This window comes from Equus asinus, chromosome 10 (assembly GCF_041296235.1).
Source record: "Equus asinus isolate D_3611 breed Donkey chromosome 10, EquAss-T2T_v2, whole genome shotgun sequence".
NCBI lineage: Eukaryota > Metazoa > Chordata > Mammalia > Perissodactyla > Equidae > Equus > Equus asinus.
The window spans coordinates 74,479,896-74,495,941 of NC_091799.1; the positions used below are offsets into that span (position 1 = coordinate 74,479,896).

Consider the following 16,046-nt stretch of genomic DNA (forward strand, 5'->3'; position numbering starts at 1 on the left):
GACAGCACAGTCTCCAAAGTGCTTTTACTGTCTTCTCTTATTTGTCACAACCCTGTAAAGTAGGTATCATTACCCTTATTTACACAGACAAAGAAAGAGACCCAAAGATAAAGTGACCAGTCAAGTTTATCATGCTGGCAAATGTCAGAACTGGAGCTGGAATCTAATTCTGATTTCTGGACCCACATTCTTTCTATGATTCCACACTACTTTTCCAGGAAACTAGGGAACAATTATTTGAAAACATGGTTAAAGGTCACCTTTAGGTTCTCTTTCACACTCGGTATCCCTATCAACATGTCAGATATCTCCCCCGACCCCTAAAGTGCTTACCCTACTATATTTTTCTTTCTAAATTAATAACCTCCAATCATGTAGCCACTCAAATCAGAAAGCTGGGAGCTACCCTTTCACCCCACATTGTACCGATCACCAAATCCTGTTGATTTTGCCTACTTAACGTTACTCACATCTCCAACCCTTTTCCACTATTATTGCCTTTACTCAATCCCTCATTCTTGTTTAGATTACTCCCTCAGCTTCCTGATTAGACCTAGTAGCTTTCATCCCACTCTAATCTATCCTGCCAGTCATCTCTCTCAAACATAAATCTGATCAGATCTCTTCCTAGATTAAACTTCTTTAAAATAACCCAGAGTCCCCCAAGAGAAATTTGAACTCATTTACAACACTTATGAAAATAATTACAAGATCTTGGCCTCATCTCCCATCATTACTTTCTCTCTCTCTTGCCCCTGAACCACTGGTAGTTCATCCATGATGCCTAAGTGCATGCCACACGGTCAGCCCTTCATAACTCTTCAGCTGCATCTCTTGGCATTCCTCCACTTGGACCGAATCCCCAAGCCATGATAACCTATTAGCAGTGCTCCACACGAGTTCCTTCCTCTCTTTTCTCTATGCCTGTGTATGTTTCATTTCTTTTGCCTGGAATGCTCATCTTCTGGCTAACTCCTTTTCCTTTGGGAGTTATCATAGGGTAAACCCTCTAGGAAGCAATCCTTGCCCTTTCCATCATAAACAAACAGCCCAGGCATGCATTCCCATAAGACTCTGTGCTTACGTCTATCAGCACTTAGCCTATCACACTGTGATTGTGCCTGCTTGTCTCCCCCAATATAAGTTTGAGCTCCTTGATGGCAGGGACTCTAAAATTTCTTTATCTCCATGACCAAGAAGATTGGTATTACCATTACTATTTTCCAAATGGAAACAAAATAATTCCAGAGGACAAGCAACAGCCAAATTTTGCTTATCAAGCCAGATTACAGTGTACGCTTTAAGAATATACAAGAAACCAAACCACTAAACTAACAAAAGTATGCAAAATATGCAACTGAGGGGGGTGTATTATGTATATATTGAGGGTAGGAAACAGGAACATATTGTTTCCTTACCTTACACTTAGCTATAAGTAAAAAACAATCCATCCTTATTTTTTTGTGGCTGAGGAAAATTAGCCCTGAGCTAACATCTGAGCTAATCTTCCTCTATTTTTTTGTATGTGGGACACCTCCACAGTGTGGCTGGTAGGTAGAGTATGTCCGTGCTCAGGATCCAAACCCATGAACGTGGGCCACCGAAGTGAAAGGCACAGAACTTTAACGAGTCAGCCATGGGGCTGGGCCCAAAAACAATCCATCCTTTGTTAACATAAACATAACTTAAAACTGTTTACTTATGCTCCTCTTGAATTCACTAAGTCTTGATCACATCTTAAACTATCTTGTCACTAATTACTAGTACAATAATTGATTGAGATTAAAAAAGACAACGAAAGTTCAGTTTGCATTATGTGCTCAAATATTCCTCCAATGGTCATCTGGTTCTATAACTTATAACTACTTAAGTTAATTTACACATGTTATCTCACATCATTTTGAGGGGAAAGACAAAGGCACACAACATAATGTACTTTAGCTGCCTATTCTGCTGTTTGATCCAAAACACAAAGTGCAGGATTTGGAAAGCACATTTTAAAACTTTCAAAATGGTCTGTGTTGTCCTATTTTCAAACAGGTAAGTCAATAGTTTAGGGTAAAAGAGACAATTGCTTCTACTTTCACAATGCTAGGAAATAAAAGTGACTGATTATCTGTTGGGGTACCAGAAACCACTATCAAAGTGCGCTAGTTATCAAGATAATGCCTATTTACCAATTTACTGTGCTGCTGGTAAATCAATCCTTTGACAAAACTAATCCAGAGTTACCACAAAATGTTCATCAATAGACCATTAAAATAGATGAATATTTGTTTTCTAAGGACCAAAAACTATATCTACAGGCAGTTTCCAAATATACAGGTTTATAATGTATGAAAATCAGAAAGTATTTTCCCAAAAGATTTCATAAACACCTATTAGTTATCCAAACTAGTACTTTAAAGTCTTTTAAATCCATACTGAGCTTTAAGTAAAGTATGAGATTCTCCTGCTATTCATGCAACCACTGAGTATTGATACCAAGTATCTATTCAGTTCCTGAGTATTGATACCAAGCATTCGAAACGTGAGAGATACCCCATTATCTGAATCTATCTGGTTTCTCAATTTCAAGTAGTGTGTAGCAAGTGACTTTGGACAGCAAGAGATCTATGAAAGAAATTCATCCAAAGTTCTCCAAACTCCAGCAGAGAGAAAGATTCTGAACAGTGTGGGATACGTATGTTGTAATCACTGTACTAACAGTCTAAAAAGCCTTAACCACCACACATAATAAGAACATGGGAATAAGTGTCCAGAAGTCTGACACGTAGTATACCATAGCAACTGCTCTCTCCACACCCTTGTTATAGTGGGTTTAGGGTCTTCTCGAGACTCAAGTAATTAGTGGTAGCTTCCGTGTGTGGCACAGGAGACCTAATAAAGACTGCTTGGGAAGTGGAAGCAAGGACAGGGAATCTGTCAGGGAAAAAACAGGCACAGGGGATGGATGCAGATCTAACAGCCAGAGGCTCTAAGGAAGACTCCGTGGGACAGCGCCCAGGACAGTAGAAGTATTATCCTTCTCATCACCCTGGCTGTCCACCAGTCCTGACACATTTGCCCTTAGAGAGGCGAGGGGAGATGGACATACACTGCTTACCTAGCTACCAGGTCAAGCAGATGACCAAACACACAAAGGTATAAACACATCAGGGATTATCTGTAAATGTACTCATCTATGTAACTTATTAACAAGAGACAGGAAATGTAAAAATAATTAAGAGTGAAGTTTCACTATAATTAGGATTTCCTAATTTATGATCCTTAGTAAATAATGACAAACTGTGTTTTACTTATTTCTTTTAAAAATATAAAATTTGGCAAGGTGTAGCAGTCACAATGACTTTTAAGTTGATACTGATTTTACCTTTAAAACATCAATATTACAAACTAATATTACAAATGCAGTGTGAACTCAGCTTGTACATTAGAAAATACAGCGGATGGTTTCCATGGTATTAGTTAAAAACAAAAAGGATTCAGATACTCAGACTTGAAGTAAATATGAAAAAATATACTTTTAACATAAAGTATTTACTAATTACCTGTATGTTTTCGAAGATGTTCTTTAAAATGTCCAAAGTGGTCAAATTGTTTCTCACAGTACTGACATATGTGAATTTTTTTCCCAGTTCTTTGCTTCTTACTGACTCCACCTTCTTCAAGGTGGTAACAATTGAGGTGCTGTTTCCATGCGCTCTCCCGAAGATACCTTTTATTGCATATTTCACACTTGAAACTCTCAGTGGAGTGTGATTTCATGTGTTCCTTAAAATGGTAAAACAATTTAAATGAACGGTTACATTTCTCACAATGGAACAAGTCCTTCACATGTGACAGCTGAAGTTCCACAATTTCAATACCTTCTACCTGTTTGCTTGTGGGGTCAGATGCACAGCCATCTTCGTCTTTAATCTGCCCTTTTCTATCACCTTGACGGTACTTGCTGGTAATGTCCGCCAACAGTGCCAGAGCAGAATCATCAGAGGAACCTGTGCTCTGAATGTACTTTATGGACTGCTTGGCAGAAGCCACTTCCTCTAATGTATCGATGCCTTCATCTTCCACTTCAATTGTGCCTTCAGCAATCTCCACCTCAATTTCAACAGGTTCTGATTCTGCAGATGGCAACGACTCGGTGATAACATTTGAAGTTTCTGCAATCTTTCTTTTTTTTGCCTCACTTTTTCCTGTAGTAGTTTCCTCTAGTGGAGCTGAGTTTTCTTTGTTCCTGAAACATATAACGTATGAATTAAAAAATTATAAGATTTATCAAAATTTTAGCAGGCTTTTGGGAAGAAATTGATAAAGTGATAACAGAATTAATATGGAAATGCAGAAAATAAGATTGCAGGACTTATACTACCTGATTTCAAGGCTTACTGTAAAGCTACAGTAAATTAAGAAAATGTGATATTGGTAAGGACAAAGATTAATAGAACAGTATAAAGTCCAGAAATAGACCCACTCTTATATAGTCAATTGATTTTTGAAAAAAGGTTCCAAGGTAATTTAATGGAGAAAAGAATCTTTTTTTTTTTTTTTTTTTTTTAAGATTTTATTTTTCTCCTTTTTCTCCCCAAAGCCCCCCGGTACATAGTTGTATATTTTGTTGTGGGTCCTTCTAGTTGTGGCATGTGGGACGCTGCCTCAGTGTGGTCTGATGAGCAGTGCCATGTCCGCGCCCAGGATTCGAACCAACGAAACACTGGGCCGCCTGCAGCGGAGCGCGCGAACTTAACCACTCGGCCACGGGGCCAGCCCCAAGAAAAGAATCTTTTAACATTGCTGCTGAAGCAACTGGTATCTATATGGGAACTATAAACCTCAATCCTTACTCTCATATTGTACACAAAAAATTAATTCAAAATGGGTCACAGACTTAAACATAAGAACTAAAACTATCAAACCTCTAGAAGAAAACAGGAGAAATCTTTATAACATTGTGTTACTGAAAGATTTCTTAAATAGCACATAAAAAGCAGAAATCTTAACAGCAAAAACTGATAAAAATGGATTTTGTCAAAATTAAGAACTTTTTCCCTTCGAAACACATAGTTAACAAAAAGACAAGTCACAGACTGGGAGAAAATATTTGCAAACATATATCTGTCAAAGGTCTTGCATAGAGACTATAAAAAGAATTCTCACAATTCAATAAACTCAGTAAGAGAAGACAACTATTGGGAGACAATTCTCCATGAGCCTCTTGTGTTTTTGCACATCTTGTGAACTGACAGCTTTGTTCTAGACTATCTTTTCAAGGATGTCTGCAGAGGAGCCTGCAGCCTGAGAAGACTGAGAGTGTGTCTCCCTCTGGAACAAAGGGCAGCTTTGCTTACTGTCCACTACAATAATGCCCCCCTCTGAGACAACGGTGGAGCAGGTTTGCTTGCAGTCCATTATAAAAGATTGGGTTTCCTAAGTTGGAGATGCTTCAGCTGTGAAGTAAACCAACCATATGCACAGCATTCACCCAGGCCACTCTATGTCAGCCCTGTGGGACTTCGGGGAGAAAGGTAAACTGGTACAAATATAAAACTCATGTTACACGCTGTGCAGAAAGTAATAAAGTCTTTTCTTTCTGACCTAAGAGTCCCATATCTTCTATTAGCATCCATGAAACTGTGGCAGGATAACCTGTTGGCTTGCAAGTAGGGTAAAATCTTAGATCCCTCACAGTTCTTGCCAGGTTTTGGCAACAAGGACAGGATACTGAAAAAGATCAGGCTTTCTGGAAGAGGAAGGATGAAGCCTCACAGAGCAATTAATGGGATCTGAGGAAGTCCATTGGAGGTGGCAGCAAACATGTTAACTAAACTGTATGGTGAACTGGGCAATAAATGGCCTTCTACTTAACTGCATACTGCTATGCGTTGAATTGTGTTTCCCAAAAAGACACAGTGCAGTCCTGACCCCCTGATACCTATGAATATGCTTTTATTTGGAAAGAAATCTTGGCAGATATAATCAAGTTAAGATGTTGTCAGTAGGGTGGGCCCTACTCCAATACAACCATGTCCTATTAAGAGGGATATGTGAATACACACACAGAGGAAAAAGTCATATGAAGACGGCAATGTGAAGATGGAGGAAGAGTTTGGAGTTATGCTGCCACAAGCCAAGGAACGCCTGGGGCTACCAGAAGCTAGGAGAGGCAAGCAAGGATCCTCCTCTAGATGCTTTTAAGGAAGCATGGCCCTGCCAACACCTTGATTTAGGACTTCCAGCCTCCAGAACTGTGAGACACTAAATTTCCATTGTATTAAGCCACTCAGTTTGTGATACTTTATTATGGTAGCCCCAGGAAACTAAAACATCTATTAATAAGGAACAACTGGGAATGTAGTTGCAGGATGAGTACTGGGCAATTAAGTTCAAGAACAGCTGCTAGAATGGTGCCCTAGTTGCTGCAAACTTTGGCAGGAGGGGCAGGCATTTTCCCTGCCAATCTGGCAGTCTGTCCCATCTTAACAATGAATACTAAGATTCATGGTGGGCGGAGAGGGCAGAGACAGGTTTCACCACTTTACAGACAAGTTACTGCGACATGCACCTAAATCAAGTTTGATAAGAAAATCTGCAACTGCTACTAACAGCAACCAGTTGAGACATTAGAACTGTGGCTGGTCCATATGGAAATGAGGAGGCAGCATAATGTTTGTTAAGAATGGCAACATCTAGGCCACATCTCAGGGCTCAGTCCCTCCTGCAGTCTGTCATGTCTACCTTAGATCCAGCTGGAAATGACTGTAAAAGGTCTGAGTTTTTTTGTAGTGGGTCCTGGCTGCCATAATGGTGCTTTGGTGCTCTTGGGGAGATTTCTCTGAGACAAACTCTTATGATGAAACATTGACTAGTAAGTCTTCCTGCCCAACTGGGTTTAAAATGCTGAGTCACTTTGGGAATGAGAAAAGAATCCAAAACAATATGAATTCTTGTAGTCGGACCTGTTGAAGACCCCTCCAACCTTTATGTTAAACCAGTGAAAAGCATTAGAGATGTTATCATGACAACGGGGAAGCAAATGTCGAGGATTAAGGCACAATTAAAAAAAAAAAAAAAAAGCCACCACTGTGCAAGGTAAGTCTAAGTCAGCCAAAAGGCATAAACCTCGTGGCACCAACTAGAAAGCAATGTGAATGAGGCTGTTAAATCAAGAGGTCCCCAGTGAAACAGATGGTGTCAGTAATGTAAGCCTTGCTGCCTGGTAGAGGGCTTTGGGTGGGCTCAAAACACTGGAGGTTTGTTTAGTTGGGCACACGTAACTCTCGTGCTGTTTGAAACCAAAAGTAAATGTGCCTTGCTCACTGACACAGTCACTTTCTCCCTTCACATCTCTTCCTCTTCTACCTTCCCTTCTCCTCTACCTTGACTTCACCTGCTTGGAGAAAGATAATTAGAGGTAGAGGTGAGGTCTCCCTGTTCCCAAGGGTATACAATGAAGACTATCTACCCGTCCAAGTACACTCAAAGAAACTCAGGAATGGGAAGGATGCAAACTTCCATGACTCCATTACATTCAGGTGTCCAACTCACCATCCCACTATGGGGAGAGGAGGCACTCGTTCAACTGATGGGGTCTGGGCAAGGTACATAGTAGGAAAGGGAGGCTGTCTTGACTCTGTGGGTGGGGCTGATTCTATGTACTATTACTGCTTTGACATCTGGATGTACAGAAGGAATTGCTATGGGACTTATACTTCCCCATCCCATAAGCAGCAGAGATGAATCATCCCAATTGGGAAGAGCCACAGGTAGAGGAGAGCTACTGAAACAAATCCCCCCGACATTTGCCACCAGTAGCTGGGTCAGGATTTAGCTCGTGTCTCTATCTCATTATGTCTAAAGTTTACGCTATATTGATGATGTCCTGTTGACTGGCAAGCCAAAAGTCTCAGTCTCAAGGGCCGTGACTGCAGTGTTACCACACCTCCACCAGCAGGGGTTGCTGATAAACCCCAACAAAATTCAAGTTTCTTGGGACCATGCAGGTGGATTCACAAGGCTCTATTCCTCCAGCAGTAAAAGAAAAACTACTGTTTCTTCACCTCCTCGTTCCTCCCACCAAAAATGAGGCCCAGCATCTTACTGGACCTTTTGGGTACTGGAGACAGCACATGCCTCACTTAGGCATTCTACTTTCTTCTTTACAGCAGGTAATCTGCAAATCAGCATCTTTTAAGTGGGGCTCCAACCAACAGGCTGCATTGGAAGTTGTCCATTAAACTGTGGCATGTTGCCTACCTTTGGAGCCCTACCACCTTAATGACCCCTTTGAGCTACAAGTCTGAGACTGATGCTTTTGCAGATTACAGCTTCTAGCAAAGGGAGGCAGCCTCCGCCCAAAGGTACTCCTTGGGTTTTGGACTTGTCAATTCCCTGACATGGCTACAAGGTATATTCCCTTTGACAAGTAAGGATTAGCTTGATGTTAGGCTCTTGTTGCAACTGACACCTGATCCCTGGAGGCTTTGAGGCTCTCTAGCCTGATTTTACCACTTGGGAATGTGTCAACTAAGACTTCATGATTAGCAAGGTAAGAAGTACCCAATAAGTCTCACTCGTCAAACAGAAATAGTATAGTCAAGAAAGCAGTTGGCCTCTTGGCTTTACGTGAAAAAGTGGTAGCTCCTCCACTCTGTTGGCCAAAGAAAGCCACTATATCAATGGAGTCTTTGATCACTGATGATTTGGCTAAGCTGAAGGCCGATGGTGTTCACTGGGCTGCTGTAGAGCTCAGTCTTACCACCAACTCTGCAAAACCAAAAGTGGATGTGGTTGCTCTGCTCAGAAGGCAGGACTTAAGGCTGTCTTCGTAACTCTGGACATTTTCCACAATAAACCCTGTTATATTTTTACTGACTCTTGGGCTGTTGCCAATGGCCTAGATGTTTGGAAGACTTGAAAATCCTGGAAGATTAAAGACACCCATCTTTGGAATCACAACTGGAGAAACAAGTAACAGCTGTTGATCAAATTGTCTGGATCATTGATTTAGAGGCCCATGGTAATGAAACCAATGACACCAACTAGAATCAAGCCTGCACTGCCCAGACTTCCATCATGGACACCCAGATCCAACATTCTGGACGTGGTGACACATTCACTATCACAGACTGAGCAGAAAGTAAAAGACCCTATATTTTTGATGTAGAAGCTGCCAATGCATGCTAGACTTGTAACACCTGCCAAAAGTTGGCCTGTTTATCTCATGGTGAAGGAGGCAACATGGCACAGGGTGTTGTCTCCAACTGTTCCTCGCAGACTGACTACACTGGACCTTTGACTCCATCTCAGGGCTATCAGTGGTACCTCACCACTGAAGACATTTTTTTCAGGTTACACTGTTGCTGTTCCAGTCTGATCAGCTGGTTCTGGTCGCACCACGTGGCCCTTGAGACTAATCTGTGTCATATGTTTAGCTTTCTGGACCACCTGCTGCACAATAATGGTGTGCCAAAAGCTACAATAATTGGCTGATAGTCAAGGTGCTGATGGACCTTTCAAGCTCCCTACCATCCAGATACTGACATTGTAGAGCGTTCCAACAGCCTCCTCAAACATTGACTCAAAAGATTTCTGACTCTACTTCCCTCAACTCCTCCTTGTCCAAAAATCTGAGTAAGGCAGTTTGGTCATCGAACTCAGCTGTCCCCAGAAAGGGATCATCTCTTCTCAGCTGCTCCCTGGGTAAGGATCAAGACAAAAGGGGTAGGAAGTTATATAAACCTAATTGGAAATTTAGGATTCTGCCATGACCATTCTTAAGACATGATCCTTTTCTTGCCCCCTAATGGCAACCCTGGGACAGCCTGGTTGGTACCTCCTCCAGGTGACAGCTGATTAAAGGTGGGCCTAGCAGATTCAAACTGAAATTTAGTTCAGCTATCTGGATTCTCTTGCTGACTCGACATCATCTTAGATTCTAAGAATAATGACTGCATGGTTGAATAGTCTGCTTGCCAAGAACAGTGACAGTGGCCCTTGTGAGCCATAATGGGTCTCTAAGTTTTATAAAATGCCCTTGTCTCTGACCACTTTGGATGAAAGGTCTCAGTAAGAGGAGGGGATGACTGGAAAAGAGGTGAAGTTATAGCTACTATACTATATACTATAATGGGACACACTGATTCTGTGGAGGTGGAAGGAGAGCAACAACCCTGGCACGTGGTGAGAGAACATCTTAGACTCCAGGAGGTATGGGGGAAAAAGGGACATTAATGATCTTTTTGCCCTTCAAAACCAGCCCTAGCACCTTCCTCGGGTAGGAAAACGCTCTGATGCAGCTCTCCTCAACTGTTACAACAACTTTAAATTGACTGCTGGTTCTGTCATCTCCTGCTAGGTGGCTCTGACCACAATTTGATCATCATCCCCTTAATTCTACCAAAAAGTCTTTTGGAAACAGCAGGGGATGGCCAAGCTTCTGCATGTCCCATGCAAAACACCAGATGTTTGTCCCACTACCATTCCCAAAGGTGAGGCTCAGTTCATGAGCTGGATGATTGCCACTCAGTTGGCACTCAGGTGCTCACGACAAACAGGACAGACTGAACTGCCCGCAGACAGTCCCTCCAAAAACAAAGACTAGGCTCAATCATTCTAACTGAACTGGGAAAGGGGGAGGCCACATTGGAGGCAATGTCAACCTGTGCCACTGACTGATGAAGGTCTCACTTTGCAAACACAAACAATTGTAAACAATACTTTCTCTCCAAAGCACCTACGTGCCCCTGGGACTGTACTTCTTATGTGGAAGCCAGGTACTTCCTTCCCTCCTAAAATATGATGACTTGCACAGTGGGCAGAAGAGACCACCCAGTGTTTAAGGAAATACCACTGGTAGATCAGTTTAGTTCTCAGATGACTGTAGAGATCTCTCCAAAACAAGGCTACACTTGGTTACTTGGGGGAGCATCCTAAAGCAATAACTAATTTGCTATTTATCTGTGTCCTATGCGCAGTTTTCCCCACAATGGGAGTCACCCATACAAAAAGGTGGTACAAAACTTGTGCCCAACTTAAGCCGATGTGATCAATGACACCACTTGGGCTCTGGAAGGCACTCATATCAGCCTCAAATCACTGGCCATGGTTATCATGGAAGATAGATTTACCCTTGACTTCCTCCCTGTGGGCCAATGCAGAGACTGTGCAACTGCTACAACATTTTGCAATACTTAGATTAATGCTTAGGGCTAAGTGGAAAAGTCAGTACAGAAACTAAAGGATAAAGCCACCTGGCTTTCTATGGATTTGTTCACTGGTGGAGTTCCGCACCTTAGGAGAGTGGGTGTGTGGTTAAGCTCAGCACTGTAGGGTGGCCATATCCTGCTGCTTGGAGTTCTGTTGATAGTTGCCTTAATTAAATCCAGTGTGAGAAAAACTGAACAGATTAGGTCCCAGTCCCTATCACTCAGAGTAATCAGAGTGGTCACACAGTGTGGGAACACTCGTGGGAAAACTCACTAGAAGCTAAAATAATATAGAAACAAGGATATTGTTTCTCCATGGAGCTCTCCATGGATTGCTCATGCTTCTGCGTTGCTTGTACACAAAGACACCGATCGTCTTTTGTTCTGGACTATCTCTTCAAGGTTGTTCGTATAGCAAATAGCCTTCAAAGACTGTCTTCCTCCTGACTGGAGGATAGGTTCATTTATTGTCCAGTATAATAAAGATAATGGCCCCTCTGGGGCAAAGGTCAGGCAGGTTTGCTTGTAGCTTATTATAAAAGATTTGGGTTTCCTAAAGCTCAGCGTTCCTCAACAGTGATGCAAACCACTGTGAGCACAGCACACACCTAGGCCACAGTGTCACGCTTGCGGAACCTGGCATAGGAAGAAAAACTGATATGAACATGAAGCTCATGCTGCTTCTTACGCTGTGAGAGAAATAAAGTCCTTTCTCACAGACTCAGGAGTCTCATATCCTCTGCCAGGATCCCTAAAACCGTGGCAGGCCAACTTATTAGCTTACAAATAGGATAAAATCTCAGACCTTTCACAGTTCTTGACAATAACTCAATTTTAAAAATGGGCAAAAGATCTGGACAGACACTTCACCAAAGAAGATAAACAGACGGCAAAAAAAGCTCATGAAAAAATTTTCAACATTATTAGTCATTATGGAAATGCAAATTAAAACCTTTATATACCTACCAGCACGGCTAAAATGAAAAAGCCTGATCATACCAAGTACTAGCTAGGCTGTGGAGCAGTTGGGACTCTCATATACTGCAGGTTGGAATGTAAAATGGCACACCACCTTGGAAAACAGTTTGGCAGTTTCTTAAAAAAATTAAACACATCTACCATACAACCCAAGTATTCCATTACTAGGTATTTACTGAGAGAAATGAAAGCACATGTCCAAAGACCTGTATACAAATATTTACAGCCATTTGATTTGAAATAGCCAAAAACTGGAAACAACCTAAACGTCCATCAACAGATGGTATCCACACAATGGAATACTACTCAGCAATCAAAAGGAATGTAGTAGTAATACCTACCAACACCAATCTCTAAAACACAACGCTAAGTGAAAAAAGTCAAACACAAAATACTACACGTTGTAGGAGTCCATTTATAAGACACTCTAAATAAGATAAAACTACGGTGATAAAAATCAGATCAGTGGTTGCCTGAGGCTGGGGATCAGGGTTGAGAGAGTCATGAGAAAACGTAGGGTGATGGGAATGTTCCTGTGTCTTGATTGTGGTAGTGGTTACACCATTGTATACAATTACCAAAATTCAAACTCTACACTAAAATGGGTGAATTGTATTATATGTAAATTACACCTCAATAGGCTGGGGAGGAAAAATCTATAAGGCAATTGTTCTTTCCTAATAACAGGAATCTTCTCACAGTTTTAAATAAACAATGCAATTCCAGCAAAGCAAAATAAATTCCAAGTATTTTTTCAGTGTCAATCAAATACACTATATTCCAAAAGGACCTGCATACTGCAAATGTGAGAAAAGCACCTTATTCACCTTAAGATAGTTATAGAATAATCTTCTCAATACAGTTACCTTAACCAGTCAATTTAAATTTTTATTCATAAATTGTATTATCATAAATAGCCAACATGTAATACTGCTGTCTTGTTTTCAGAGAACTCTTCAGAGTATACTGTCTGTCTGACTGGTTCAAGAAATAATTCAACATGTTACTGTATGTATACTGAAAAGCACTGATGGTTGTAATTACTACAAGGATCCTAGCCTTATCATAATAAATATAAAAGATTCTTAAAAGATTTTATTTTTCCCTTTTCTCCCCAAAGCCCCCTGGTACATAGTTGTATATTTTTAGTTGTGCGCCCTTCTAGTTGTGGCATGTGGGATGCCACCTCAGCATGGCTTGATGAGCAGTGCCATGTCCACACCCAGGATCCGAACCAGCGAAACACTGGGCCGCCAAAGCAGAGCTTGTGAACTTAATCACTTGGCCGGGGGGCCAGCCCCTAAAAGATTCTAAATAGGCCTGGGAAAGCAGCTGTGCCCACTTGTTCTCACCTTCATCTCCCAATGACCATACACAACAACTCAATTAAATGCCTCTCAAATTCAACCTACGCCACTGTCATGGAATATGTTCTACTGTTCCGTTGCCAAGGACTTTCCTCATAGTGAGATACTACCAGCAAAGAACCTCACAGACAGAACATTTTTTCAGAAGGTTCTCATGCAGGATTTAACCACAAATCTGATAATGCCCCATCCATATATATTTCCCTTAGTCTACCTCCATTTTGGAGAAGGTATGACCCAATCAGGTATAAATCCTCAACACACCTCTATTTTGCTACCCATGTCTCCTCTCTCGGCAGGACAGCACTGATCTGGTTTTAACTGGCATGCACCCATCCATCCATTCACAAATGCCTACTGCACTTCTACGTGCCCGGCACCAGGCATCAAATAATATAAACACACCAAGTTCTTGTGAGAAAAGTTTAATCTTGAACTCTGTCATCAAACTAATTAAAAGCTCATTAGGAGAAATGTATTTATGGATGATTACAGTTCAATTAGTTCTTAGAGTTATTCTAAATTATATCTTTTGACTGAACCACACCAGTAAGTTGGATTAAATCATTCTGTCCCATGTGAAAATGATTCTACCAAATGGTACTTCAGTTTTATGACAATGACCTACATTGAGGATCATAAGAAACAGAGGCAGGAAATAATAATAATAGCAGTTCACATTTACAGTCCTCCGTGCCAGACATAAGCTAAGCACTCTACATACATTCATTCATTTAACCCTCACAAATAATCCTACACACAAGAGTACATTATCCTCATTTGACAGATAAGGAAACTGAGCTGCTGACAGGAGGTTGAGTAACTTCACTAATGCCACACAGTGGTAGAGCTGCGTTATTACCCAGGCAGCCTGACTCCAGAGTTCTTGTTCTTAGTCACTATATTACACTTTATTACATTGCCACTATTCATGATGTAAGATGTTGACATCTTCACTCACTACATCATTTAATGCTTTTTTAAATACCTTCTTTGAGAAATTTTATGTTTTAACTGCATAGGAATGGCTCCTAAGTAATTGATTTGTTCTCATCTTATAACCATGAATAATGTAACTGAGTATTCTTTTTCCTTTTTCTTTGCACTTGGTGCTTCAGAACTCAGAGCAAGATTTAGCCCATCTAGTATGTATATAGAATTAAATGGAATGCATTTTGGCTACCATATTTCTAATTCCACTATCACCCTTACCTGGCCTATTAATTTTATCTTCATCAATTTCCTCACATTTCTAAGTAGTACTACGTTAATCTTTGTAAGCCAAGCCCTTTTCACAGTAAGGCATGGTACAAATAATTAACAATTTGAACCCAAGAAAACAGGTTACAGGGACCCAGAGAACTCCTTAAAAGTTGCCTAGTCCTCCTTATTTCATTATATACAAAAGATGCTATTTTAGTAAATCTTAACACAGTTTTTACATAAGGACAAGAAATCAAGTGTGAGGGAAAGAACAATCGATACCCAGAAGAATTTTACAGATCCTTAAATAGTCTTAATATCAAAACATCAGTTCTTTAGGGCATGACACACAAATTCTTGACTAACAGAGTGAACATGACAGAATATAACTATCTGCGCCTCATTAAAGGAATAAGTGATTACCTGACTTCAAGGGCTTTGATAGCTTCTAGCATTTGTAGAAACTCTGCTGCTTTCCATACATCATTAGCTTCTTCTTCTCCTTGTATCATTAATTTTGCTGTATATGTGAACTCAATTAAATGACGAAAGGCCATTTTACTGACACCTGTAAAAAAGATGTGCATTAGCATGTATTAACGTTGATTTAAATCTTATAACATTTAGCAAAGAAAAAGAAGCCCAGTGTTTCGAATTTGATTAGTATTTGTCATTTCTGAAGATTATTTCCTGGCAGAATTCTCATTAAGAGTAAAGTAACATTGTAGCCAAGTTCCAGCAATAACTAGCAAAAATACTTTAAGATCTTCCCTAAAGATTTCTTCAGGCTCTTACAGAGCAGTAAAATCTATCGCTAAAATACATGAGCTGGCTAACCACTACACGTCAGATATGCTATGTCTCCCCCCAGGGTGCTCTGCGTCAGCTCAGTTCCAAAATCTTCAATGGCTTCCCATAGCTTAGCAAATAAAGTTCAGTATCACTCTGCCTTTATTTCAAGGTCCTTCACATTATTTTCCTACTTACCACTTCCAAATTTTAAACTATATTAAACTAATTTTCCCTTCCAAATTTTGAACTATATCAAACCCACGCTACATACTAATCTTCAAATAAACCTTTCATTTTCTAAGATCTTCCTTGCCTTAGGAATTACTTTGTCTCTGACTGTACAAATCCTACCACCCTTGAAGGCCTAATTCTAATGCCATATCTTTAATCCTTCCCCCAGGCTGAACTGTGTACCTGTTGTGGTAACAATTCACGGACACCTCTTGACTGTAAGTTACTTGACAGAAGTTATTTTGTCTCTGTTCACTCACCTCACAGTACA

General features: G+C 40.7%; 1 protein-coding gene across 15 annotated transcripts in view; it reads right to left on the reverse strand.

Moving 5' to 3' along the window:
• ZNF131 (zinc finger protein 131) overlaps window positions 1-16,046 on the reverse strand; it is a 30,564-nt gene that overhangs the window by 5,693 nt on the left and 8,825 nt on the right. For 7 of the 15 annotated variants that reach the window (XM_070519695.1, XM_070519693.1, XM_070519694.1 and 4 more), the window contains 2 exons: window positions 15,176-15,320; window positions 3,552-4,237 (listed from right to left, as the gene is read on the reverse strand). In XM_070519695.1, the coding sequence (XP_070375796.1) occupies window positions 3,552-4,237; window positions 15,176-15,320 (831 nt within the window). The remainder of the gene's footprint in view (window positions 1-3,551; window positions 4,238-15,175; window positions 15,321-16,046) is intronic. The other 8 variants (XM_070519699.1, XM_070519697.1, XM_070519698.1 and 5 more) reach the window with 2 other exon arrangements.